At 38.1% G+C, this 25,206-nt stretch overlaps 1 protein-coding gene across 10 annotated transcripts in view; it reads left to right on the top strand.

Annotated features, from left to right (window-relative positions):
* Positions 1–25,206, top strand: part of Map4k3 (mitogen-activated protein kinase kinase kinase kinase 3) — a 137,138-nt gene that overhangs the window by 92,102 nt on the left and 19,830 nt on the right. For 2 of the 10 annotated variants that reach the window (XM_051175147.1, XM_051175152.1), the window contains exons 14-25: positions 1,360–1,418; positions 2,547–2,609; positions 10,661–10,719; positions 12,379–12,411; positions 15,770–15,808; positions 16,027–16,080; positions 17,331–17,373; positions 18,685–18,844; positions 19,871–19,983; positions 20,812–20,853; positions 21,925–22,009; positions 23,975–24,054. In XM_051175147.1, the coding sequence (XP_051031104.1) occupies positions 1,360–1,418; positions 2,547–2,609; positions 10,661–10,719; positions 12,379–12,411; positions 15,770–15,808; positions 16,027–16,080; positions 17,331–17,373; positions 18,685–18,844; positions 19,871–19,983; positions 20,812–20,853; positions 21,925–22,009; positions 23,975–24,054 (830 nt within the window). The remainder of the gene's footprint in view (positions 1–1,359; positions 1,419–2,546; positions 2,610–10,660; positions 10,720–12,378; positions 12,412–15,769; positions 15,809–16,026; positions 16,081–17,330; positions 17,374–18,684; positions 18,845–19,870; positions 19,984–20,811; positions 20,854–21,924; positions 22,010–23,974; positions 24,055–25,206) is intronic. The other 8 variants (XM_051175149.1, XM_051175156.1, XM_051175148.1 and 5 more) reach the window with 5 other exon arrangements.

Here is a 25,206-nt window from a genome sequence, read left to right as displayed (position 1 = left end):
CAACATTTGTCAGCTGATGCAGAGGCTGTGGAGGAATACTGCTTACTTAGCTTGCTTCTGTGACCTGCTCAGCCTGGTTTCTTAAAGCACCCAGGACCACCAGCCCACAGTGGCTCCACCCTAGTGAGCAGGATGTTCCCCCCCCCAGCAATCATCAGTCAAGAAAACCTCCACAGGCCAGTCTGCTGGGGGGCATTTTCTTAATTAATATTCCCTCTTCTCAGATGAATATAAGAAGAAAAAAAAGAAAAAAAAAACAGCTACTACAAGGTGTTTTATGAGTACATGTAAAATTTGATATATAGAAGACTATTCTATAATGTTACCTATACAGATAGGCTTTGGAACAATGATTAAGTACATTCTTGATAATGTTTTGTTTCCAGCTACCTGGCATTTCTTGATGTGACCAGTTGGCAACTAAATGGCATTCAAGCATCAGGTGTAAAACTTTCGTGTTTGCAGAAAGGCTGTTTGTTGCCTTTTGTTTTTAGGAAACCCCTCTGCCTTCAACTGTTTCCTTGTGAACACACAAGGAAGTGGTAGGCAAAACAGATTCAACCTGATAGATGGTAATAGGCAGAGGTCTGGCATTATTAAGAGCAAAGACAGTGTTGCATACTGGGATGGTCAGCAGTCATTTAAACAATAGCTGGAAGAGGCATAACACAACGTCGGGAACACAGTGTCAGAACAGAAGCGTGATGTCAGTGTTAGGTGTGAAAAATGAGTCCCTGTGGAGACTTTGTCCTCCTCCTGGGAACACATCTCCATCCAGAGTACAGGAACAGGGAGGGGTGATAAATGCTATTTTTAATACCTTGCTGAAAGTTCTTTTGTAATCTTTGATGAGAGATTGTGTGCAAACAGTGATAAAGGGCCCCTTCTTGAGCTGTCTACTCCAGACCATCCTTTGACATCTGAGCCATTAACAAGTACTACCGAACACACTCACTTAGACTCTCACACATAGCTAGGCTATATAGAGCTGTTTCTCAGCACTTGAAAACTTATGCCTTCTAGATCTTTATGCTAGACCATCTATCACACATGAGCAAGTTACACCCTGATTTCAGCATGTCATTTTGCCCCTTTCTGTTTTTACTGTAGAAAATGCCTAGTGGGCCAAGGATGAAACTTAGCATAGAGTAATGGCCTATTATGAACAAGTCCGTTTCAACCCCAGCTTTGCTTGCATGAATTAATTAATTAATTCACATCACTTAATGTTTACAGGAAGTTCCTTTGTTCAAGGCTAGCCTGACCTAAAATAGTAAGACCCTGTCTCAAAACAAAACAAACAAACAAAAACAAGGAGGAAAACATCCATATCCTGACATAACTTCTTTTTCTTCTCAGTTGGCCAAGTAAAGTTTGATCCTCCCTTACGGAAGGAAACAGAGCCACATCATGAACTTGTAAGTACCCTGGTCTTAGAATGTTAACCTCTGAACTTAAATCTTAAATTTCCATTTGTGATACATCAGTATTACTAGCTAGTAATTAATATTTCAAAAGTATTTGGAGAAAAATGGTAATTTGAAATACTAAATAAATCTGTGTTGCTGAGTATTTTCAAAATTATTTGATGAGATAAGTTTTGCCATTCTCTGATTAACTGTTTTAAATGCTGGCCTTTTACTTTTTTTTTTTTTTTTTTGGTTTGTTTGTTTGGTTTTAAGGAGCTTTTGTTGTTGTTGTTGTTGTTGTTGTTGTATTCATTAGGAAAACCCAGGGTCTCTGAACATCACAGCAGTGAGTGCCTGGCATGTTTAGAGTGCTACCACTCGGTGCAGATGTGGAGGCTAGATTCTTTGCCTCTAAACAAATGAAGCTTGCCGGCATGTAAAGGCTCATGATGCTTCTGTGGTGATTTTATGTACTGCTGTCCAGATGCAATGCTCTGATCTAGTCTTGGAGGCAGAGTACTCTACAAATATTTGAGTAGTTAATACTTTATAGAAGAATGAAAATGAGCTTAAAAGAATAATCTTAAAAAATTGCTTTGCCAAGGCTTCAAGATCATTAGTATGGTGAGTTTTTCCTTTCCCATTTAATAAACTGGAAGAAAATAATATTTAATAAATACTGAAGGCTGCTACAGTAGGAGCTTTCTTGTGAAGTTGAATGTGCATTCTCACCCCTTGACTTCACAAAGGAAGACAATAGCCTCTGTCTTATGATTTCATTGTACTATCCTGAAGAAAGAATGCCAAAATCCTAAAATGATCATATTTTAACATTAAAGCCTGCCATTCATGTAGAAGGGTAGGGAAGGTTAAGAATTAAAGCAGTCATAATGTTTATGACTGCTAATTGTGTTTTGTTAAGTTAGTCTAAGCAGATCTGCACTAACTTAGTAACTGTTATCAAGCAGTTTTGTCATGTTGCTTGTGTGGAAGCTACTTGTTATCATTTGATTTTGCATTTGCCTTAATAGAATTATGCTAGCAGGATACACCTCTCATGTGAAAGTGTTCCTTGTGAGTTTGTGGCTTGTCAGTCTAAGTGTCAATAACCTGGGTTTCTTGGTCTCTGCTAAACAGCCCGACAGTGATGGTTTTTTCGACAGTTCAGAAGAAATATACTACACTGCAAGATCTAATCTGGTATTTCTCATCTTCTGATTTTCTTTGTCAGCATTGTTTTAGTCTTAACTCTCCTAAGCTCGGATATTTGGTCCACTTTTATTGTTTTATAAACTAAGACTTGTCATTTATTGAGCTTCTATATATATAAAAAAAAAAAATGCAGTAACTTTTTCCCCATGACAAGTCAGATCTACTCAAGTGTAGAATTGCAGTAGTAAATGTTCTTTTTTCTTTTATGAAGAAAACATAAATTTCTTATAAAAATGAGGTTTTTTTTTAAAATGACATTTCCTTGAAAAATGTCCAATTTTAGTGACATATCTTGTTTCAATGAATAAGAAACCATTTATATATATACATTCATATATATAAAACTTGATACTACATATAAATGGCATTATATGTTATATAATGTATATTAATGTACTGCATATATTATACATATTGCATGCATCCTATATAGTTTGAACAAGTAATTTATCACTAAGTCAACAGTAGAGTCAAATGAAATTCTAAATTTGTTAGCATTATGCCATGTCTACTTTTCACATGAATAAGATCTGGATTGTACAGCATCCCTGAAGTTATATTTATTAAGACTATCCTCCCATTGCATGGGGAAACTTCACCTAGTAAATATTAGATAACTCGTGTTTTCTAAAACATCACTAAGTAGTTCCTTCTACTCATATGGCTAGCCAGAACCCCAAGTTACCGCAACATCTATTCCCAGATTCTGCTTTTCTGTCTCTCAAATGGGATTTTCTCTCTCTTCTTCTCTCACTTGATTGGATACCTCTTTGAGTCCTGGTTAATCTGAATATTTATATAAATGTTGAAATTCATGTCTTATATTATTTATAAAACAAAAAATTTTAGACATACTTCTTTTGCAGACAGAAGTTGTTGTCTTGTTAGATAAAGCAATACTTACAGATACTTTTTTTTTTGTTTGTTGTGTTTTGTTTTTTTTTTTTTTTGTTTTTTGTTTTTTTTTGAGACAGGATTTCTCTGTAGGCTTGGCTGTCCTGAAACTCACTCTGTAGATCAGGCTGACCTTGAACTCACAGTGACTTGCCTGCCTCTGCCTCCTGAGTGCTGATTAAAGGTGTGTGCTACCACCACCACTACAAGGGCAGATACAGATTCTTAGCCATGCAAAAAAGTATATACCTGGTTACCAAAATGTGTTTAACTGTCAACTGCTGACCAGTGGAGAAAACACAGTGGGTAGGCAACCATGGGGGGGGGGGTGTCCAAAAACCAAAAGCTGTTTTGAGCCAATTTGGCTTTTGCAGTTCTGAGAGGAATTAAAGCTGCAGATCCACTGTGGCCTGTCAGATAGGTGCTTCAGTGTTTCATGGGAATCAGTGTAGGGTCGCTGGCAGAGAAATGAAAGCACTGTTACACTACTTTTAGAAATGGGAGTTAACCCAAGAGATGGATCTGAGTCATCAAAGAGGAAACGATGAAGCTGTGAAGTTTTATGTGTTGCCTCTAGTTGGCATATGAAGAAAGGGGGATGGGGTGGTTGCTCATGCCTGTAATTCCAGCATTTAGGAGGCTAAGGCAAAAAAGAGAACTGAGTTTAAGGCCAACCTGAGCTACTTACAACCTGAGTTCTAGGATAGTCTGAAACTCATAGTGAGACCCTGGGATGAAGAAAAAATATATAGAAACTGGTTATTGCACAGAAGCAGCATTAGAGGAAGTGAGGAAGCTGAGGAAAGCTAAGTGAGTGGACAGATATGTGACTCCAAAATAGGAGGAATGTTTCATTTAGATGGCTTCTTAAAGTGAGAATGGGGTTTCAGTCTTAACCACTGAAGGGCAGTTGAGATAGGAAATCTTAACTGCATGGTTTTGAATACATCATCCTCCACAACACTTTTTGTGCTTTTGACACTGTCATACGTATTGTTTTGAAGACATCCTCTCTGCACATATATATGGTTTTGAATACATCACTCTGTATATAGGTCTATGCTTGTGAAGATGTCATCCACTCTGCACATGTGTGGGCTTGTGAAGATGTCATCCACTCTGCATATATGTATGCTTATGAAGCTGCTCTTTAAATGAGAGTCTATTGTCTAAAACTATTTTTTGCCGCTCTGGTTAGAGGGTTTGTTCTTCTGCACCTGATAACAATAGGCTTGAACTGAAAAACACCCTTAGAGATGAGTACTTTTGTTAGCTAAATTCCAGTACATAAAGTATAAGTCATGATCACTAAAACTGGAAAGTGAAATAATATTTGTAGCCTTGTAACATGGTGATTTGGTTATATTAAGATATGTTCTAAATTAGGGAGAACATGCATCCGTTTTCATTAGAATTTCACTTGATTGACACCAGTGTAACAGTTGACTAACCTTTTTCATTTATGATGTGTTATCTTTGCTGTCATTGGTAAGAACAGTTACTATTTGCATAAGTAAACACAAATATTAAAGAGGAAAAGATTTGAAAAAAATTTGAGCAGTTGAGATAGGGAATCTAAAGAAAAGATTTCTGGATTATAATATTCTTCAAAATTAGATATTCAGACTAGAATGACAATTAGTGAATGTTACAGAGGAAATAGGCCACAGACTCAGAAGTTGAAGTCAACCCCGCTATTTATTAAAATTCTCCATGTTCTGTTTTATTTTGTTTGGAGATAGGATCTCTCTGAGTAGAGTTAAACTGACCTTGAACTCAAGATACACATGCCTCTACCTACTCAGATTGTAGGTATGCACCATTGTGTCCAGCTAAAACCCCATGCTGTTAGGAGATGGCATAAAGAATAATTTAACCCACCACCTTTCTGAGATTCAGTATGAAAGTTATGTTCTTCAGACATGGCCCCTCAGCCTTCGTCACCTAATAGGGATCAGTCATCAGACTGTGTTCCAATTTGGCCTGCTTCTCTGAATTTAAAAGGAACTTGTTTTGCATTATTTTGGATTCATTCCCAGTGTATTTCTTTCACATCATCTTCCATATAAAAAAGGATTTTACTAACTATTCTTACTCCTGCCATAATTGTCTGTCTCTCTCTTTGGTAATGAAGAAAAATATTCTCTCCTGCTCTTCTTGGTGTGTCCGTATCTGTGTCCAGTGGTCTCAGTTCTGTTTACTTCCTACTGTTTTCCCATCTGCTATAGGTATTCACTCCCATGGTGACATAACATAAAAAAAAAAAAAAAAAAAATCTGTCCTAAGACTTTGAATATGTATGTCCTCCTTTTCCAACATCTCACAGTGAGGTCTTTGGCCCTTCTTAGCTCTTTTCTGTTTTCTTAGAATTTTCTCCCTAGATTTAAAAATAGCTTTACCTGCCCCTCTTTGAAAGGAACCCCTGAAATTTGGACTTTTTCTCCCATAAAGTTCTTTAGTATGTGCTAGAGTAACTGTCTTGGCTGTTGTTTGAGTCCCTAGGTTGAATCTTTCCTAAGTCATTGCATGTTTTCAGTGTTTTGCCATTAACATGTTGTTACTGCTTTGATGTTATTGTGTAATTAAGCATGATCATTCATCCATTGTTTAATGCTGCTATTTTTCCGATGCTTGCATGCTCAAGTACATTCTGATTTAGATTATCAGAGATAGCCAAATGATGCCATCATCTTGGTTATTTTGAGTGCTTTCCAAACATAATTTTGCTAGTGTTTTTTCTAGCTTCCAAACCCTTTTCTTAAAATTTTATTACTGGGTAGTGCTTGATATGTGCATGTGTGGGACACACCACGTTGAGGATAGAAGTCTGAGGGCAACCTTTAGGTATCATTTCTCCCCTACAACCACGTTGGTTCTGGAGTTTAAACTCAGGTAGTCAGGCATGGTGCCAGGAATCCTAATTTGCCGAACCATCTTGATGGTCCACATGGTTATTTTTTTTTTTTTTTTTTTTTTTTTTTTTTGCATATAGAGTATTTTTTATTTAATTTTATATAACAAAGTCCAATTAAATGAAAACAAACATTTATACACAATATTTGGGAATTTGGGCGTCGTTCTTTCCAAACTACTTCCTGCTGGTAAGGGGCGCTGTCTTGGGGGATTCGAAGAAGATTCAGATATCCTAGCTGTAGTCTGTAGGGCTGTTTTGTCCAGCTGTTTGGAATGTAGGATCAGCTTGTACTCTGTTTCAGGCGGTCTGGTGTGATCAAACCACATTAGTCTGGAAGGAATCCACATCTTTTCATTTTCTGGGTCCACATGGTTATTATAGTATAATTTGATTTCAGGAGAGAAATAATGAAGAATAGTCCTTTTCAGTGTTAGCTTTCCTTGTGGACTAGAGACTTGTCTTAATCATCAGACTTGGGTGTACCTACAACTTGCATACTCCATTGGCTTTATTGTATGTGAGTCTCTGCTTGATTTTCTATTAAAGTATCTCTTTTGTTATTTAAAATTATTCTCTTTACTTTAGATATACTCCTGACATTGACTGACTTTCATTTCCTAGTTATTATTGTCAGTCTGCTGTTGATTGTAATCTCTCAGCTAAATGGACCTTCCTACACATCAACAGAAGACATAATCTACTCTGCAAATATGTATGCTTTTGAAGACATTATCCACTCTGTACATTCTTGGGGTCCTGCCTGGCTTAGCTGTCCATACTTAGAGGGAGGGGTGAAGATTGAGAAAGAAATAGAATCAGTCAGGAGGGCAGCCAGTGAATACTGTGATCTGTCCAAATTTATTTCTCATAGCCCTTAAATACCTAAATCCAAAAGGGGGGAAGGCAAAAGACTTCTTTACTATGATACACAGAACACACAAATGCAATTATCTCCTCAAAACATCAAGTAACCATACCCTAGATTAAAATATCCTTTTGTCTAGGCGGAACATTTTGTAACCACATCTTATATCAGACTTCCTGTCTTATAACCGTGGAAGAGCAAAAATAGCTCTGAATTCTCTGACCTTTAGTCATTGTGAGACTTTCATTTTGTGGGCTTACACAGCACATATGTATGCTTTTGAAAACATTATCCACCAGCACAAAAACTGTTGTGGTGTCATAGTATTGTTTTGGAGACATCCGCTCTGCACATATGCATGGTTTTGAATACATCATCCACCACAACACTTTTTGTGCTTTTGACACTGTCATACGTATTGTTTTGAAGACATCCGCTCTGCACATATGCATGGTTTTGAATACATCATTCTGAATGTATGTATGTATGTGTGTGTGTGTATATATATATATATATATGTACATATATATATATGCTTGTGAAGACATCATCCACTCTGCACATGCGTGTGCTTGTGAAGATATTATCCACGCTGCATATATGTATGCTTGTGAAGATGTCATCCACTCTGTATATATGTATGATTGTGAAGACGTCATCCACTCTGCACGAGTGTGTACTTGTGAAGATGTCATCCACTCTGCATATGTGTGTGCTTGTGAAAATGTCATCCACTCTGTACATGTGTGTGCTTGTGAAGACGTCATCTATGCTGCACATGTGTGTGCTTGTGAAGACATTCACTCTGCATGTATGTGTGATTGTGAACACATTACCCACTCTGCACATATATGTGCTTATGATGTCATCATCCACTCTGCACATGTGTGTGCTTATGAAGTCATCATCCACTCTGTGCATGTGTGTGCTTGTAAAGATATTATCTACTATGCACATGTGTGTGCTTGTGAAGATATCCTGTCTGTACATATGCATGCTTATGAAGACGTCATTTACTCTGCATATATGTAAGCTTGTGAAGATGTCATCCACTCTGCACAAGTGTGTGCTTGTGAAGATGTCATCCACTCTGTACATGTGTGTGCTTGTGAAGATATTATCTACTATGGACATGTTTGTGCTTGTGAAGATATTATCCCCGCTGCACATATGTATGCTTATGAAGACATCATTTACTCTGCACATATGTCTGCTTGTGAAGGTATTATCCACTCTGCACATGTGTATGATTGTGAAGATGTCATCCACTCTGCACATGTGTGTGCTTGTGAAGATATCCACTCTGCATGTGTGTGTGCTTATGAAGATGTCATCCACTCTGCACATGTTTGTGCTTGTGAAGATATTATCTACTATGCACATGTGTGTGCTTGTGAAGACATCATCCACTCTGCACATGTGTGTGCTTGTGAAGATGTCATCCACTTTGCATATATGTTTGCTTGTGAAGACATCACCCACTCTGCACATGTATTGCTTATGAAGTCATCATACATTCTGCACATGTGTGCTTGTGAAGATGTCATCCACTCTGCATATATGTATGATTGTGAAGATGTCATCCACTCTGCACATGTGTGCGCTTGTGAAGATGTCATCCATTCTGCACATGTGTGTGCTTGTGAAGATGTCATCCACTCTGCACATGTGTGTGTTTGTGAAGATGTCATCCACTCTGCATATATGTATGCTTATGAAGCTGCTCTTTAAATAAAAGTCTATGAGAGTCTATTGTCTAAAGCTGTTTTTTGCCGCTCTTGGTTAGAGGGTTTGTTCTTCTGCACCTGATAACAATAGGCTTGAACTGAAAAACACCCTTAGAGATGAGTACTTTTATTAGCTAAATTCCAGTACATAAAGTATAAGTCATGATCACTAAAACTGGAAAGTGAAATAATATTTGTAGCCTTGTAACATGGTGATTTGGTTATATTAAGATATGTTCTAAATTAGGGAGAACATGCATCCGTTTTCATTAGAATTTCACTTGATTGACACCAGTGTAACAGTTGATTAATCTTTTTTATTATGTGTTATCTTTGCTGTCATTGGTAAGAACAGTTACTATTTGCACAACTAAACACAAACATTAAAGAGGAAAAATTTCAAATTAATCTAAATCACTCCTTTGATTTTCAACAGATATTTTTTGGACAGACCTTGAAGTTAATTTTAAAGTACAGTGTGTTGCGTGGAATTGTGTTAATCATAGACTTCTAGATTTGAGATGTTTGTGATTCTGAGTATCTGTACCCTGGGGAAGTATTTGTTTTCAGGAAGCAAAAGAGGTGGCATTTGAAAAAGTGTTTATTACTCAGAGCAGTCTGTTTGTCAATTGCTGTGTTAGACCACAGCTGAAAGGAAGGCAGACAGATTTGGCCTTTTGCTCTGTGTTTGAGAGTCCATGGCCCAGACTGCTGTAAAAGACTTGGAGACATTAACATTCAGTTTAAGTGCTGAGGAGATCTGTGTAGTAAACTCTGTGGAGATGTTAGTGCCATCTCTGACCTTGAGAGGTTGTCTCAAGGTGACCTCTCTAGAGCCCCAGTCATACAGCTAATGTTATTTTGAAAGGATATTCCTTGTAACAGTGATTGGAGTAAAGTGGCTTCTTTAAAAAAGGGGAAGGCAGCTTGGTTCTTGCTATGGTTGTTGGATGGTACATTTTTCACAAGGTGGTGTTTTAGTGGAGACTGTCTATTGCTCATTCTTCTGTATTTTAATTCCTTGCTCTCTGCAACTTGCAACATAGTTAAGGAGCGCTTGTATTCATTTTAAACTTTGCTGTTCTAATGCTCCTTCAGTGCAGCTTCCAGGCTTGTACAAGATCACATGCACATACCTCACGTCTGCAGTAGTGCCCAGCTTTATATGTGTGTATTAATCACCTGCATGAGCAGCAGTAGAAATATGTGAATGTGTATATATACACGGTCATTCCACATGCCGCATACAAAGTCAAACCCAGATGTTTTGTGTTGCTCATTCTGTTCTTTTTTTTTTTTTTTTTTGCTTCATTGTAGCTGGATAATACTTTATTTGAGCTTTTATCTTTCTACAAGCTGAGTTTTACAAATATCAATTACAATAACAGTAGTCACAGATGAAACTCGTAGCTGTCATTTGGAAAATTTCCTGGAAAAATACTTAGATAATAAAAATCAGTAGTACAGACTTCTATCTTGTATTTTTTTTTTTTTTTAAAGTGCTACCATGCCTTCTTTTTAACAGTGTAGAGCAATACAGATTTATTTGGGACTTGGGGCTTTTCTTTTTAAAATAGTATGTATTAGTTTGCAGTGGCTGCTATACTGCTGTGCTAAATGTTCTGCTTTATGCCATCAGGATCTACAATTAGAATATGGACAAGGACACCAAAGTAATTACTTTCTAGGTGGAAACAAGTAAGTAAGTTCTTTTAAAATTTAAATATAAAGTAATTGTCTTTAATAATATAATTAATATTCGATATTTAAGCTAGTACATTGTATTGAGCTGGAGATGCTGTGCAGTGTGCCCTTGACTTTTCCACAGGTTCTCTGCTGGCCATCTATAGTCAGCATCCTGTGGGAGGATCAGCTCAAACATTTTCTGTTAACCTAACATACAGGTCTTCCTGGTTACAGTATGCTCCAGCTACACCTAACCTGGGGGTCTTTTGGGATACAGTGTGCTCCAGCTACACCTAACCTGGGGGTCTTCCTGGTTACAGTATGCTCTAGCTACAACGAATCTGCATTTCAGCTGCTGATTGCTTTCTAAAGTCAACCTGTTTACCCTCTGCAAAACTTGTTTGGTGCATCTCCCAGATGTGCTAACCACTGAAAACAGCTAGATTATTCATACTGCTTAGACATCCTCATCTTGAGTTTATTAGCTCCGATAGTCTTTTAAAGAAGGCTAGCAATGAAAATAGATATGAACTCCTAAAAGTTATTTCATGTGAGAAATAAATTTAACATCTAGTAATATCTACTCTGTACCAGGCACTGTCTGTGTGCTGAAAGCACTGTTTAATTAAACATTTTACAGACTTCTGCAAATTCATCATAAGCCAGAGTTTAAAACCCAAGGTCAAGACTGCCCTTCCTACCTTCTTATTTCATATATTTGTAAGGGACTATTTAAATTACCAAAGTATTCTGTGAATGAATATACATATTAAATTAGAATTTAAAATTTCAATCTTACACTAGAGAGCTGAGACATCTGTTCCAATCTTTAAGCAGTTGAAAAATAATGATTAATGACAGATACCTTTGTTTGATCTCCTCTTTCTTATAATCTGAACACTTCATTTTTTTTCCTATCTTAGTACACTTTGCAGTACAGAGAAAAGTCTTTGAGTGAAAAGCTAAAAGAATATGCTGTTTTTTATAATGTGAATTTCAATTAAACATAAAATATTAAGAATTTGTCATTATTTATTAGTCTCTGTCTTTCTTCTTTTATCTTTTGGTTGTTTGTTTATTCGTGTATTATATATTTTGAGATGAGATCTCACTATATAGTCCTGGCTGGCTTGAGAATTGCAGAGATCCTCCTGTCTCTGCTTTACCTCTGCCTCCTGAGTACTGGAATTAAAGATGAACACCATTCAGTAGCCTCTCGTCTTTCTTAAAATGAAAGTTAAGTATAAAATTCCTTTGGTTAAAAAAAAAAAAAAAGTAATTTTACCTAAATTGTAATTGTTATTTATAAGTTGTCCTGGTTTTAGTGGTTAACAAAGAACAGATTGTCATTGTGGGATAGTGATTTTTTTAAAAATTAATTAATTTTTTTCTAATGATGTTATTGGTTTTAAGAACCTGGTACAACCACGTCCAAGCACCTCAAGAGGCTGAATAATTTGCTGACTATATATCACTTACCCTTTCATTTAAATTAATGTGCTCACAAAATGCAAAATAATACAGCTATAAGTGCTTTTCCAGATTTCCTAGCTCCCACTGTCTGATTTTAATTGTTAGACATTTTCTTAGTGTGTATAGTTACTTTGGCTAGGTAAAATGTTAATAATCTGCCCACCCTTCATTTTCTGATGAATTGGATCCCTGCTTAAGGAACTGTATTCTATATAACGAGTCATTCTCAAGGTAGGTTGGCCAAAAGTCTTAGATTTGGCTGTTTCGTGTGTAGGTGTATACGTACACGTGACGTGAGCATGGTTGTAGCACTTCTCTTACTGTATGGACATGTCTGCTATAGACCTGCTGCTCTGGCAGGGCCTCCTGCTTCCTCCGAAGGGGTCAGGGTAGACAGAGTCCTCAACGCGTCCCTGCCTCGAGCAGATCCCTCAGGAACTGTCCAGTTAGGTTTGTTACACGGACTGAACTTCGCTTTCCATAACAGAAGGCTTGTGCTATAATTGCAACCGTTTTAGCAAAAGAAAAGCTAACACCTTTTCTTTCGAATTCTGATGTAACTGGGGTGAGGGCTTTTTTGTTTGTTTGTTTTGTTTTGTTTTTTGAAAGCAGTTATTTTTAAAAGAAAATCAAACTATGTCTGGTTTTGCTTGTAGCTGTAGTATAGAGCAGAGTTGTAAAGATACTGTCTTTGGATAGGAGTAAAGTGTGGGTCAAATCATAGTTCCCCCAGCAGACTACCCTAGTAGCCAATGCCGTTCCCAGCCTGCATCTGCTCTTTCTGTGAGCACTTGACTACCACTGTCTCTGGTAAAGTGAGGATTATAACACTGCCTGCCTCTTCACTGAGGGAGAGATAGATAACTGCAATGAAATGTTTAGTATCCACAGGGCTTAGTAGACAGTACTAATTGTCTTTATGTGTAAGTATGAGTACACATAATTATGAGTAATTGTCAATTATGTTAGGAAGCAGATAAAGCTGCTCTTCAGTCTTAGAGAAATGCCAAGTTTGTTGCTTTTACATGCAGTCAGGGAAGTGCATACACAGGTTGTTTCGAGTCGGCCTGGCAACTGTGTAAGACTCTAACATGCCGCATGACCCTTTCGCTAACTCAGATGTGCTGGGCGCTTGAAGGCAGTTTCAGACTTCTCCCATCCCAGTTTCCCTGCGCTCATACATTGTTCCAGTTTAGACTTTTTTCATCAAATTTTCTGTCATTTCCATAGTATTTCAGTTCTATCAGCAAAAATCCCTTACTAGCCAAATTCATATGGCTTTATTCCTGTGCAGCACAGGGGCCTGGTGAGTAGCTCAGGGTACATATTCTCCAGAGCTGTCAGCTGTAGGTGCTGTACTGGATCACTTGGCAAACTGAGCTGTTCTCATTTTCTCTGTTGTAAAGACACAAAAGTCTGCCACATGTCCTTCACAGGACTTTATGAACTGTATAACTTGTCAGCAAACTATTTTAATCCATAGTAAGAGACTTGGAAATAAATGAGTAGAAGTGCTATTGTTAGAGAACTTCCTGTAAGAGACTCACTTCAGAAGCAGAGTGAAAGAGCTAGGGTACACCTTAGTCAGTAGGGTCCCCATGGGCCTGCACAGAGCCCCCTGTGTACCCTCAGTACCACACACACACACACGGTCCTGCACAGAGCCCCCTGTGCATCCTCAGTACCACACACACACGCACACACACACACACACACACACACAGACACACGTACATGCACACGCATGCTCACACACACCAAAAATGGATGTGCTGGGCCCAGCACTCATGAAGTAGAGGCAGGAGGATCAGAAGTTCATGGCTGTGTTTAACTACATAGCAAGATTGAGGCCAGCCTGGACCGCCCCCCTCCCCCTGCCCCACACACAAACACACAAAGCCAGAATGCTATGTGGATCCCATTGTCTGTGGTAACAGAAAGTAAAACTGTATGTAAACTGTCTTCCTATTTTCAAATCTTAATGGCTTAAAAAAAAAAAAATACTGCCACATGCTTAGAAAAGGCATTTTTCACTTGTTTATGACTGTTCACTGTGTAGCTCAGGCTAGTGATAGGATTGCAGGCATTTGCTCCCACACTGGCTTCCTATCTTCTGGAACAATATGAAAGCCCACTATCACCAGGTAAGGCTGCACTTCTCAGACGGTTAATCTAGGGTCCCTTTGCAGTCTCACTTGCTGAGGACTTCCTGTTGCTAACATAACATTTTAGTATGGAAAATCAAAAAAAGAATTTTCTAAAAAATGTTCATTTTAAAATAATAATATATATTCAACTTTAATAAAATACATGTTTTGTACAGTTTTAAGTCCTCCCCCTTAAAGGACCAGCTCAAATGGCTCCTCCTCAGAGCCTTCCTGACAGCACTACCATGGTTCTCATGTGACTGGACCAAGTAACCGCAGCCACACCTTTGCAGCCCAGCAAACTGCTGGGTCCATAAGAAAAGATCTGTTTTCCTCTGATGAAGTAATAATAGTTAGGAAATGCATTATTTTCTCTTTTTGTATTTCCTTCACACTACTGGAAGATAGCTGAGTTTTTAATGTCTTCCACTTCATTTAATCTGTTATATCACATATTGAGTAGTTCTAGAAAATAGCAGAAATAAGACTAGAGAAAGTTGTCTGGGATCTTGCAGACCCTCCTGTAGGGATGGTAATACTTGGAATTGGTTTATTATTTTCCTGTGTCGTTTCCCCTTCCAGATTTATAACTGGTCGTTAAGGCTAGCTTGCTTAAAGTACTTGATAAGTAAGACAGGTCTACTCATTGTCTACAGTAGACAGCTAACCATGCTTATTTCATGGTATGATGATTCCAAGAACACTGAGGTACTACTTACAAGGTTTAGAGAGAATACATCTCTTCTGGTAATTGCAACAGCCTAGGGAAGGCTGTGTTTCTGAATTGCCTGTGTTCAGGATTACCCCAATTCTCTCTCATTCTTGAAAATTTGAGCCCTTTTTTAAACACCACTCCTAATGATAAAACCCTCGGAGCTGGTCTGACACAGCCTAAGTCTTGCAAAAGTGTAATGTGTTTGCCTGTGCACCCTTGGAAAGCAGTCCAAAGGTGGGTGAGTGTCCTCTGTGAAAGCAGACTGCTGCTACGTTCATGTGTTCACAGCACATGCATGCTTGCTTCTGCAGAAAGCCAACATGTTGAGTTCCATTTTGCAGGATTGCCTGAGAGCATGAGTCTGCCAAAGTGTGTCATCCCTATTTGAAGAAAGAGAATATGTAATTTCTGGTATCAGGTGTAATATTCTAGGTGGAAATCCCTGGCTCTAACCCTGCAATTGTTTTGTCAGTTTCGTTGTGGCATTTCATGCTGAGTTGTCTCCTGCTCAGTCAACATTAGACTGTATTTATTTTCATTTATGATACATTTTTAAGACATTAGCAACAAAAAAAATAGATATATCTCATTAAAACATAATCTTTGTGGCACAGAAATGATCAGTGTGGCAAATGTATTCAGGACACTTACGGGTAAATATAAAGTAATAGAAGTAACATAGTTGGTACCATTTTACTTATGCTCCTTCTTGTTTGTGTCTTTCAAGGAGTCTTCTAAAGTCTGTTGAAGAAGAATTACATCAGCGGTAATTACAACTTTTAATTAAGCTTGAAGTACTTTTTTATGTCATAGATGAGCCAAATTGTTTTCCCCTTCTCTGTGATAAGTGATTTGTTAGTTTTAGTTGTCAGTCTGTCTTACAAAGATGCAGACATGAAGTTCTGTCCTGCAGTCGGCCCTCCTGCATGTCTGTAGCTGCTGTGGGGAGGCTCACCACCTAACAATGCTATCTGCTCTCTTTAGAGGACACGTGGCTCACTTAGAAGATGATGAAGGTGATGATGATGACTCTAAACGGTGAGTTCTGTTGTTCTTTTTTGGTAAAAAGAAAGGATCTCATTTGACCTATGTCATAGTTCTAGTGGCTTAATATTAGTGATAATCTTAATATAAGTAACACATTGTCTTAGCTTGTACCACAACCCTGTGCTGTTGTTTATCTATTCCACTCGGATTACTCAGCTTCAGATTAGGATCACAAAAACGCCTTATACTGGATGGGTTAAACAGACACTTAATTCTCCCAGCTCTAGAGACTAGGAAATTCAGGATCTAGGTGCTAGTCTACTTGGTGTCTGATGGTTTCTTCCATCTAGTTGTGCAGCTGCCAACCCTGACTTTGGCTTTTTAGACAGTGTCTCTTGTAGTCCAAGTTAGCCAAGAGTATGCTATATGCATGTGAGTGACCTTGACTCCTTGTCAAGATCCTGCCTCCATCTGTGTCCTCATATGGCCTTTCCTTGATATGTGTATGTAGTGGGGCAAAAGTCAGTCATTCTTCCTATTCTCATACCCATCAAACCTATAGCTTCATTTAAACCTTATGACCTCTTTAAAGCCATATTTTTATGTGTATCCCATTGAGAATTCTCTCAATATCTGAATTTAGGGAAATAAAAGTCAGTCTATAACAGTAATTGAAACAGAATTAAGAAAAATCCAGAATTGCCCGTCAAACAGGCCTCTGGGTATGTATATGGTGGATTATCTTGATTTGATTAGTTCATGTGAGAAGACCCCTCTTACATGTGGGTGAGGCCATTTCTGGGCAAGAGGACCCTCGACTGTGTATCATGGAGAAAGCAAGCTGAGCACTGACTCAATTCTGTGGGGATTCTGTCATGATGGACCACATGCTTGAGCTATAGTTGGAGTAAGCCCTTTGTCAGAATTTTATCACCACAGCAGGAAAGAGACCAAGACACATTATGTGATGTATTTTATGTTCATATCATTCCCCTAGCCCAACTCCTGCTGATATCCTTATTTACCTTTTGATTGAAATAAAATAGGATTGTGGTCATCTTTCCGGGTTGGCTCACTTATAACATTTGAAACCAAGAAGATGCACATCTCCCTACTTACTTATGAATGTTTCAATCAATAGAATTTGGACATCTTACAGAATTTTATAAAAAATTTCATGAATCCAGAAAATAGTATTTGTTTCTGAAGGCTTTTTTCTTCTGCATCTTTGAAAAACAGTTGTGTTTAATAATTATAATTATGACTCCAAATAATTATGACTATATTTTCTCTGTTTTTAGTTCAACCATGAAAGCAAAAGTCCCGCCTCCTCTGCCACCAAAGGTAGACAGATTCGCTGTCCACACCCTGCTCTGCTGTTCAAACTCTACTCATTGCTCTCCACTGCAGTGTTTGCTGTTCTCGTTACTATAGCTTGCTTTTGTTTCCCAGCCTGAAAGAAAAACCAATTGATTGTTATCTAAGAACATAATTTTACTTCATCTTTTTAAAAATGATGATTCGGTAGTTACTTAAGTAATATAATACATTTTAAATATTTATATTTTGAAATAATTTCTAGATTGGTATTGTTTCCACCTAGCTAGAAATCTTACATTTTCATAAGTTTTTTTCCATAATAATCTGTAACCTACCATTAATTGATCACTAAGTATGGACAAAGGATAAACTACCATCACAGACATTTAATTTTCAGAAAATAATTATAAATTAAAAATGTAAGCACTTGGCATGAGCTAATCCTTTACCTAACAAAGTCATCTTGAATAATAAAGTAATCCTAACCTATAGGGTTTTATTTAATTTCATATATGTATACAGCATATCTTAATGCTTTTTAAAGATAAAATGAGTGGATACAAAAAGCAGTATGGTACACTTATTCTATGACTTTGTATGTGTAACAAATTTCATTTACAAAAGTAAGTTGTGTTATAGTTTTAAGTCGGAGCCTTACAAGTCTTGGCTTCTAACAGTGTTTTGTTTTCATTGTATTACTGAGAAAAATGTCAGTTCTCATAGATGAAAGGTACTTTGATTGTCTGCGGAGATTACTTTGGTAGGCATCATAAGGGCACACGTAGAAGAATTGTTCAATTCTGCAAGCTGCTTCTCAATAAGTTTCTCGGGCTTCCTGTCTTATTGTGCTGGTGTTCTCCAGTATATGGATATTTTAATCACTGTCTTCTGTTGTCCCTAATCTGGAAGACTGCACTTTAACATAGACAATTTAGATTAACCTGACAAGAGATGCAGTTAAGTTGGAGTACAATCAGAAAGAGGAATATTTTTATTTTGGAAGACTTATGAGACGCCAATTCATCAGAAAATGAAGCCAAAGTAGCTACATACACTAAGAAAATGTGTAACAACAACAACAACAAAAATCAGACAATGAGAACTAGGAAATCTGGAGTACAAGGGAATAGAAACTAATTCATATCATTCCTCCCACAGCTGCAAAAACTCAGCACATTTTAAGAATAACTTAAGTAATAAGATAGCCTGAATCATAAACATTCTTAACATTCCTCTAGTAAACACAGTTTGAAAGTCTCTGATATGTAATATTTATTTACTTCAGGAAAGTAATCTTATACTTAATCACTGGTTTCCTTTTCTGTGTTATTTCAGCCTAAATCCATCTTCATACCACAGGATACACATTCTGCTGAGGATGGTAATCAAGGAACAATCAAGAGATGTCCCTCATCAGGGAGCCCAGCAAAGCCATCCCACGTTCCACCTAGACCACCTCCCCCCAGATTACCCCCACAGAAGCCTGCTGCTTTAGGTGAGAGTGGAGGACAGACTCCAGAGAAGTGAAGGGATTGGCCACGAGATGATTGAAATTCCTCTGTGACATTGATAGCAAGAGCTTGGCTCTTAAACCTTTTTCTTTTTGCCTTTTGCTTCCGGGTACAAAGTGCTTTCAATAACAGGACCCCATGTGAACCCTTGTGAACTGAACTAGCCTGAAATATTTTCGTGTGTGTGTGTGTGTGTGTGTGTGTGTGTGTGTGTGTGTGCGCGTGCGTGCGTGTGCGCGCGTGTGCGCGCGCACGCACGCACTTCCTGCTGGTATATATATGCTTCACGTGCATGCCTGGTGCCAGCAGAGCCAGAAGAGGTTGTCAGATCCTGGGGCACTGGAGTTAGACAGTTGTGAGCCACCAGCAGGTGCTCAGTTGTGCACCTGGTCTTCTGCAGCACCAGCAGGTTCTCTTAGCCTCTGAGCATCTCTATAGCTCCATCCCATTAACATTCCCCCCCCTTTGGAGACTGCTCTGTCTGTTTCATCATTAGCTACAGCATCTTAAGTCACAATCAGGCTTTGAAGAAATAAGGAAACATGTCTGGTTGTAGTCTACTTCCATCTTAGGAAAGATAAAGTTGTTTTTCTTTGATTCCTTAATTTTAATCACTTTAGAAAAACAATTGTTATTTATAGGTATTGTTTATGACTTAGCACTAGAAGGTACTGTTTTACCACTGGAAAACAGAGGAACCTTTTAAAAGCTGTTACTATTTCTTGGTAACTATATATAATATCAATCATCTTGTAATTCTTGAAAGTAATTATGAATTTACTACTTTTCTCTTTTAAATGAAAATAAATGTTTACTCAGATAATTTTACCTGAGATGTCAGAAGTAGGTTGAACTGGAAGAACATATATAACACCCCAGGGATGGGTGGTGTTCTGAATGGGAGATTACAATTGCAGAATGAATCTCTCCTATTTAATAATTGTCACAATGAAATCTTTCGTTTAAAAAAATAGTCCTTTCACTGTATATGTAAACATATCTTATTGAAGGAAATGGAGTGAGCTCCTTCCAGCTAAATGGTGAGCGAGATGGATCATTACATCAGCAACAGAGTGAGCACAGAGGCACAAACCTCTCCAGAAAAGAGAAGAAGGATATACCAGTAAGTGTTGGTGTTTGTGCATTCACTGTGTCCTTTCTCACTGTGTAACAAGTGTATTCTGTAATTACTGTATTGATATTTTAGTCTATTGACTATAGCAATAGTATTTTATTTAAATTGTAAAGGTACCTATGTAAAGGTAAAGTGTCATAACCTCCTTGTTTAAAGTTAAATCCATTTTTATTTAGCTCGTTATAAACCGTGATCTTTATGTACGTCTAACCCAGTCAGTGGTTCTCAACCTTCCTAACACTGTGACCTTTAGTACAGTTCCTTAGGTTGTAGTGGCCCCAACCATAAAATGATTTTCTTTACCACTCCATAACTATAATTTTGCTACTATTGTGAATCATAATGAAAATAGCTGTGTTTTCTGATGGTCTTAGGTGACCCCAGTGAAAGGGGTCATGACCCCTTTCTCAACCACAGTTTGAGAACTGCTGGTCTAACCTTTCGCTCTGTGATTATTCACCAAGAGTTGGTTATCCTCCCTGATGGGAACTGACTCTTTAAAGGCTAGTCTTTGTTGGTAGAGTGCCTGGCATGTAAGAAAGAGGTCCTGAGGTTGATGGCCAGCACTTCAGAAAACAAATACTGCCCAGAAAGCTATTCTGTGTTTAAGTATATACGATTACCTAGAGAAAGGATGTATATCAAATGGTTTGGGGGAGCAGTAAGTAACTTTGGAAAGAATATAGGAAAATTGCTATTTTATTTTATGATATATTAGTGTATTTTATTCAAAGAAATGAGCTTGAAATGCAGTATTTTCTTGCCAAAAGGGCAGCAAAATAATAATAACAACAATAACACATGTTCCTTTTCTAGAAGCCAATTAGTAATGGTCTTCCCCCAACACCTAAAGTGCATGTAAGTACTAAGTATCAAATAATTGATTTTTCAAACTACAGTGAGAATTGTTTCAATGTATATCTTTGTGTCTGCCTGCTCCCCACCACCACCCGCAGCACTGACTTTACAAGCAGAAGCCATCACAATCACACTCAGCTTTTTATTTATTTAAAAAGAAAATTTTACATGTGTGTGGTGTGTTTCACATATGTACATGTGTACTTCTGTCGTATCACAGGTGTGGAAGTCAGAAGCCAACTTTCTAGAGTGAGTTTTCCCCTTCTACCATGTAGGACCTGGGGATAAAACTCAGGTCAGACTTGGAGCCAAGTGCTTTTACTTGCTGAGCTGTCTTGCCTGCCCTCAGATTGATCCTTTTAATGAGTCTGTATATTTTAAATGTGGAGCACATGTATGGACTTAAATCAACCCTACATCATAGTTTACAATAGGAAATTCAATGATGGCTTTTTTTTTTTTTTTTTGAGACAGGGTTTCTCTGTGTAGCCCTGGCTGGCCTGGATCTCACTATGTAGACCAGGTTGGCTTCAACTTATAGGGATCCTCCTGCTTCTGCCTCCTGAGTTCTGGGATTAAAGGTGTACACCACCATGCCCAACCTCAATGATGACATTTTTGTCAAGAAACCAAACAAGAATATTTTCTTTGAAGATATTATTGTTTTCTTTTTTACCTAAGAATATTAATGTTATCTTGATAGGAGATTCTAATGCTTATTGGCAAATTATTTATTATACAGAATTGGTTATTGGTGCTGATTTGTCTATTGTGAAATGATAAAAGAAATAAGAGATTTTTCTTTCTCCAGCAAAATTGTTGTTGTGCCAGGAAACTTTGTGGATTACTATCAAAAAAGTTTTTTGTGGATGTCCAGAAACATTGATCCACTCTTTCAAAAGTTAGATGGATGACTGATTTCACACATTTATTTCTATAAATTTGAGGGTGAAATTAATTTTAGTGTGTTATCTATAATCTCCCATATTAAAACAAACTTGTTATGCCTCATATGTTATGTTAGGGACCACTGTTTGTTACTGTCATGTTGATGGGTCCTTATTTTTCCAGATGGGAGCATGTTTTTCAAAGGTTTTTAATGGCTGTCCCTTGAAAATCCACTGTGCCACATCCTGGATAAACCCAGACACGAGAGGTATTATCAGTTTCTTCCTTTTCTAACTATCCTTCAGCAGAGCTCTGAAAGAGTTTCACTTGACTCATTTCCTGGTTGTCTCTCTCTAAGCATTTTGCTGTTTTTATAGATTTAAGGTAAATACATTTGTCTGTGCTCTAGCTGTGGTTTGAGGTCAGAGGTGACTCACTGGAGTTGCCTGGCAGTCACAGCATCAGACCTCCCTTCCTTCCTAGAGAGATGTTTCTTCCTTTCTTGCCCAGTGTGTTATTTTCAGAGCCACAACTGGTGACTTAGATCCTAAATTTCAGAGTCAAGTGACTGTTTGTTTCAAAGGAGTTCTAAATTATAAAGGGCTCATATCTATAGTAGTTAGGATGGCATTGTGTTCTTTTTGCATATCGGCATCCTGACAGTCTCTCGTTAGCTATGTAAAGTACCCATAGAGTCACCAGTAAACACTCTTAATGAATGTGCATAAGAAAACAAATATGTATGTATTCTTCCACAAATCCAAGATCAGTGTTTTCTTTTGACACTCAGGTTTGTTGCTTCACAGGAAGCTGATGCTATAGTACTTTGGTTTAAACCCATAGCTGTCTGACCATAGGTGCCATACCAGCATGAACCCTAAAGGCTGCACAGTGTAGAGGGTTCTCATATTGTCTAGGTTACTCTTAGAATACTTCCACTCATCCTGGAGAAGATCTTAATGTCTTAAAAGCAGTTAAATAGGACCTTGGCTAAGTTTCTCTTACTTTTTAAAATAGTAGTTCACCACTCCCTTGGAGGTCACATGTCAGATATTTACATTACAATTTGTAACAGTACCAAAATTAGTTATGAAGTAGTAACAGAGTGATTTTTATAGTCTGGGATCCCCACAACATGAGGGACTGTTTTAAAGGATCACAGCATTAGGAAGGTTGAGAACCACTGTCCTACCCAGGTTTTAGTTAAAGTTTTAACAGGCAGTGATTAGGACATGGGTTGGGTGGGTGTTGCTTGTTTTTAGACCAAGTTGTTAGCCTAGGCTGACCTCAGACCATGAACTTGTAGTCCACTTGTCTCCACCTTCTAAGTCTGCTATTACGTGCCTAAGGCTCCATGTCCAGTTTGTGTGGTGCTGGATCAAACCCTGCTAAACAAGCACTCCACCCGCTGAGCTGCATCCTCAGCATCTATCTCATTTTGTCTTGTTTCCTTTGCCTTCCCAGTCCCAGATCCTGTGTTTTTAATGTTAGGGCTTAACAGTAATGGCCAAAAAGTAATAGTCTATTGTTTTAGTCACCATTCTATTGCTGTAAAAAGACAACAACTCTTAGTTGGGGATGTGATTATGGTTTCAGAGATTTAGTCTGTGACCATCGTGGCGGGGAGTATGACAGCAGGCACGGCCCTGGAGCAGTATCTGGGAGCTCCACCCTGATCCACAGGCCAAGAGAGAGTCAGGGCCTGCAATGGGCTATTGAAACCTCAGAGTCCATGGGCCCTGTGACACACTTCCTCCAAGGCCACACCTCCTAATCCTTCTAATCCTTTCAAACAGTTCCACTCCCTGGCAACTGAGCAGTCAAATATATGAGCCTACGGGACCTTTCTTACTCAAACCACCACATATTTAAAAATACTTTTTAATCTGAGTTAGTTCTTGATTTTCACTCTGTTATTTGCACATGATCCTCTCTTTAGGGAACTTTAGAAAAAGTAGCTGCAGACTCTGCCAGTCAGTCACACCCTCTGGTGAGTGACGAATCTAACAGGCCACTCTTCATGTCTCCCTCATGCAGTTTTCCTCACTGTTCTGAGACTAACATATATATATAAACTTAGTTTATGAGTATCTAATGTCTTCTTTGTATTATAACTTTACAAATTGTAGTATTTTTCAGAGGTAACACATTTATTGAATTTTAGATGATATAAACCTTTTTTAAAGTATTTTTGTTTATTGAAATCAGCTATGAAGTGTCTCTGTTATTTCAGATCAGTACTTGATATTTGGTGCTGAAGAGGGCATTTATACCCTTAATCTCAATGAACTTCATGAGACATCAATGGAACAGGTAGGCTATCTTCTATATTTTTTCTTGTTAAGAAGACATTAGAAATAAGTTTCAGTTATAATTTGGTACTCCTTTTATTCATAAAACATTCAAGAAGAGTTTGTTTGCCACATACTAAAGACAGAGCCGCAGACTTGATTTCTGCCCTAGGGAAGAAAAACTGTGAATGAAAGACAGATCCCAGCACTCAAGCTTTGACATCCCTCTAGGAATGAGCACAGAATGTAGGCCACAAAGGTGAATGTCATCCATTCCCTCTGTGAGAGATGGAAAAGATGTGTTTGAGTGGATTCTAAGTGACAAAGAGACATGGTACTCTAAAGACAGAAGATTTAGATAGAATTGGCCATATCAAATGGCAGGCTCCATGAGGAGGGTCAGGAGAGGTCCCTGTCAGGACTGTAGATGAAGTGCAGTTTTCAGAGAGGGACGAGGATGTCAGCCTTACACATTATGTGTTAGGTGCCCATGAGATGGGTAATTGATTCTTTAGCAATATGAATTCACTACAGATAAAGTGGAAGGGGAAAAAATCTGTAAATAATAACAAGCTATTCAAAAATGAGCATTTCCATCTTTCCTCACATTTTTTTTTTCTTATTTGAGGTCCTGGGACCAAACCCCAAGAGTTTGCACATCCTAGGCAAGGGCTCAACCACTGAGCTATATCCCCAGCCCCCTCAACCTTTTTAATTTTTTTAAATTTTATGAGAATGGTGTCTTGGCCTGCATGTGTATCTGTGCACCATGTGTGTGCCTAGGGCCATAGAAGCCAAAAGAGGATGATGTTGGATGCCCTAGAACTGGAGTTGTAGATGGTTGTTAGTTGCCATGTGTGAGCTGAGGATCAAGCCCCGGTCGTCCCCCACAGCAGGCCCTGCCTCTAACCACTGTGCCATTTCTCCAGCCCCACATACTCCATCTTCCACATAAGAATACAAAGACTAAATAAGTTTACTGAAGTCACATAGTCATCAAGAAAGTATGAATCTAGGAAAATATCGAACCATCCCTTCTTGACCGTTACGTTCTCTCATGAAACTGATTGTTTTGCCTGGAGCCTTACTCACTGACTGAAGGGAGCATTGATTATCTGGGAAATCTTTAGTTTGTTTGTTTGTATTTAGGTGGTGAAATCCAACATTAGGCATA

Source organism: Phodopus roborovskii, unplaced genomic scaffold (genome assembly GCF_943737965.1).
Source record: "Phodopus roborovskii unplaced genomic scaffold, PHOROB, whole genome shotgun sequence".
Taxonomy (NCBI): Eukaryota; Metazoa; Chordata; class Mammalia; order Rodentia; family Cricetidae; genus Phodopus; species Phodopus roborovskii.
This window is presented reverse-complemented; position numbering and strand designations above follow the sequence as displayed.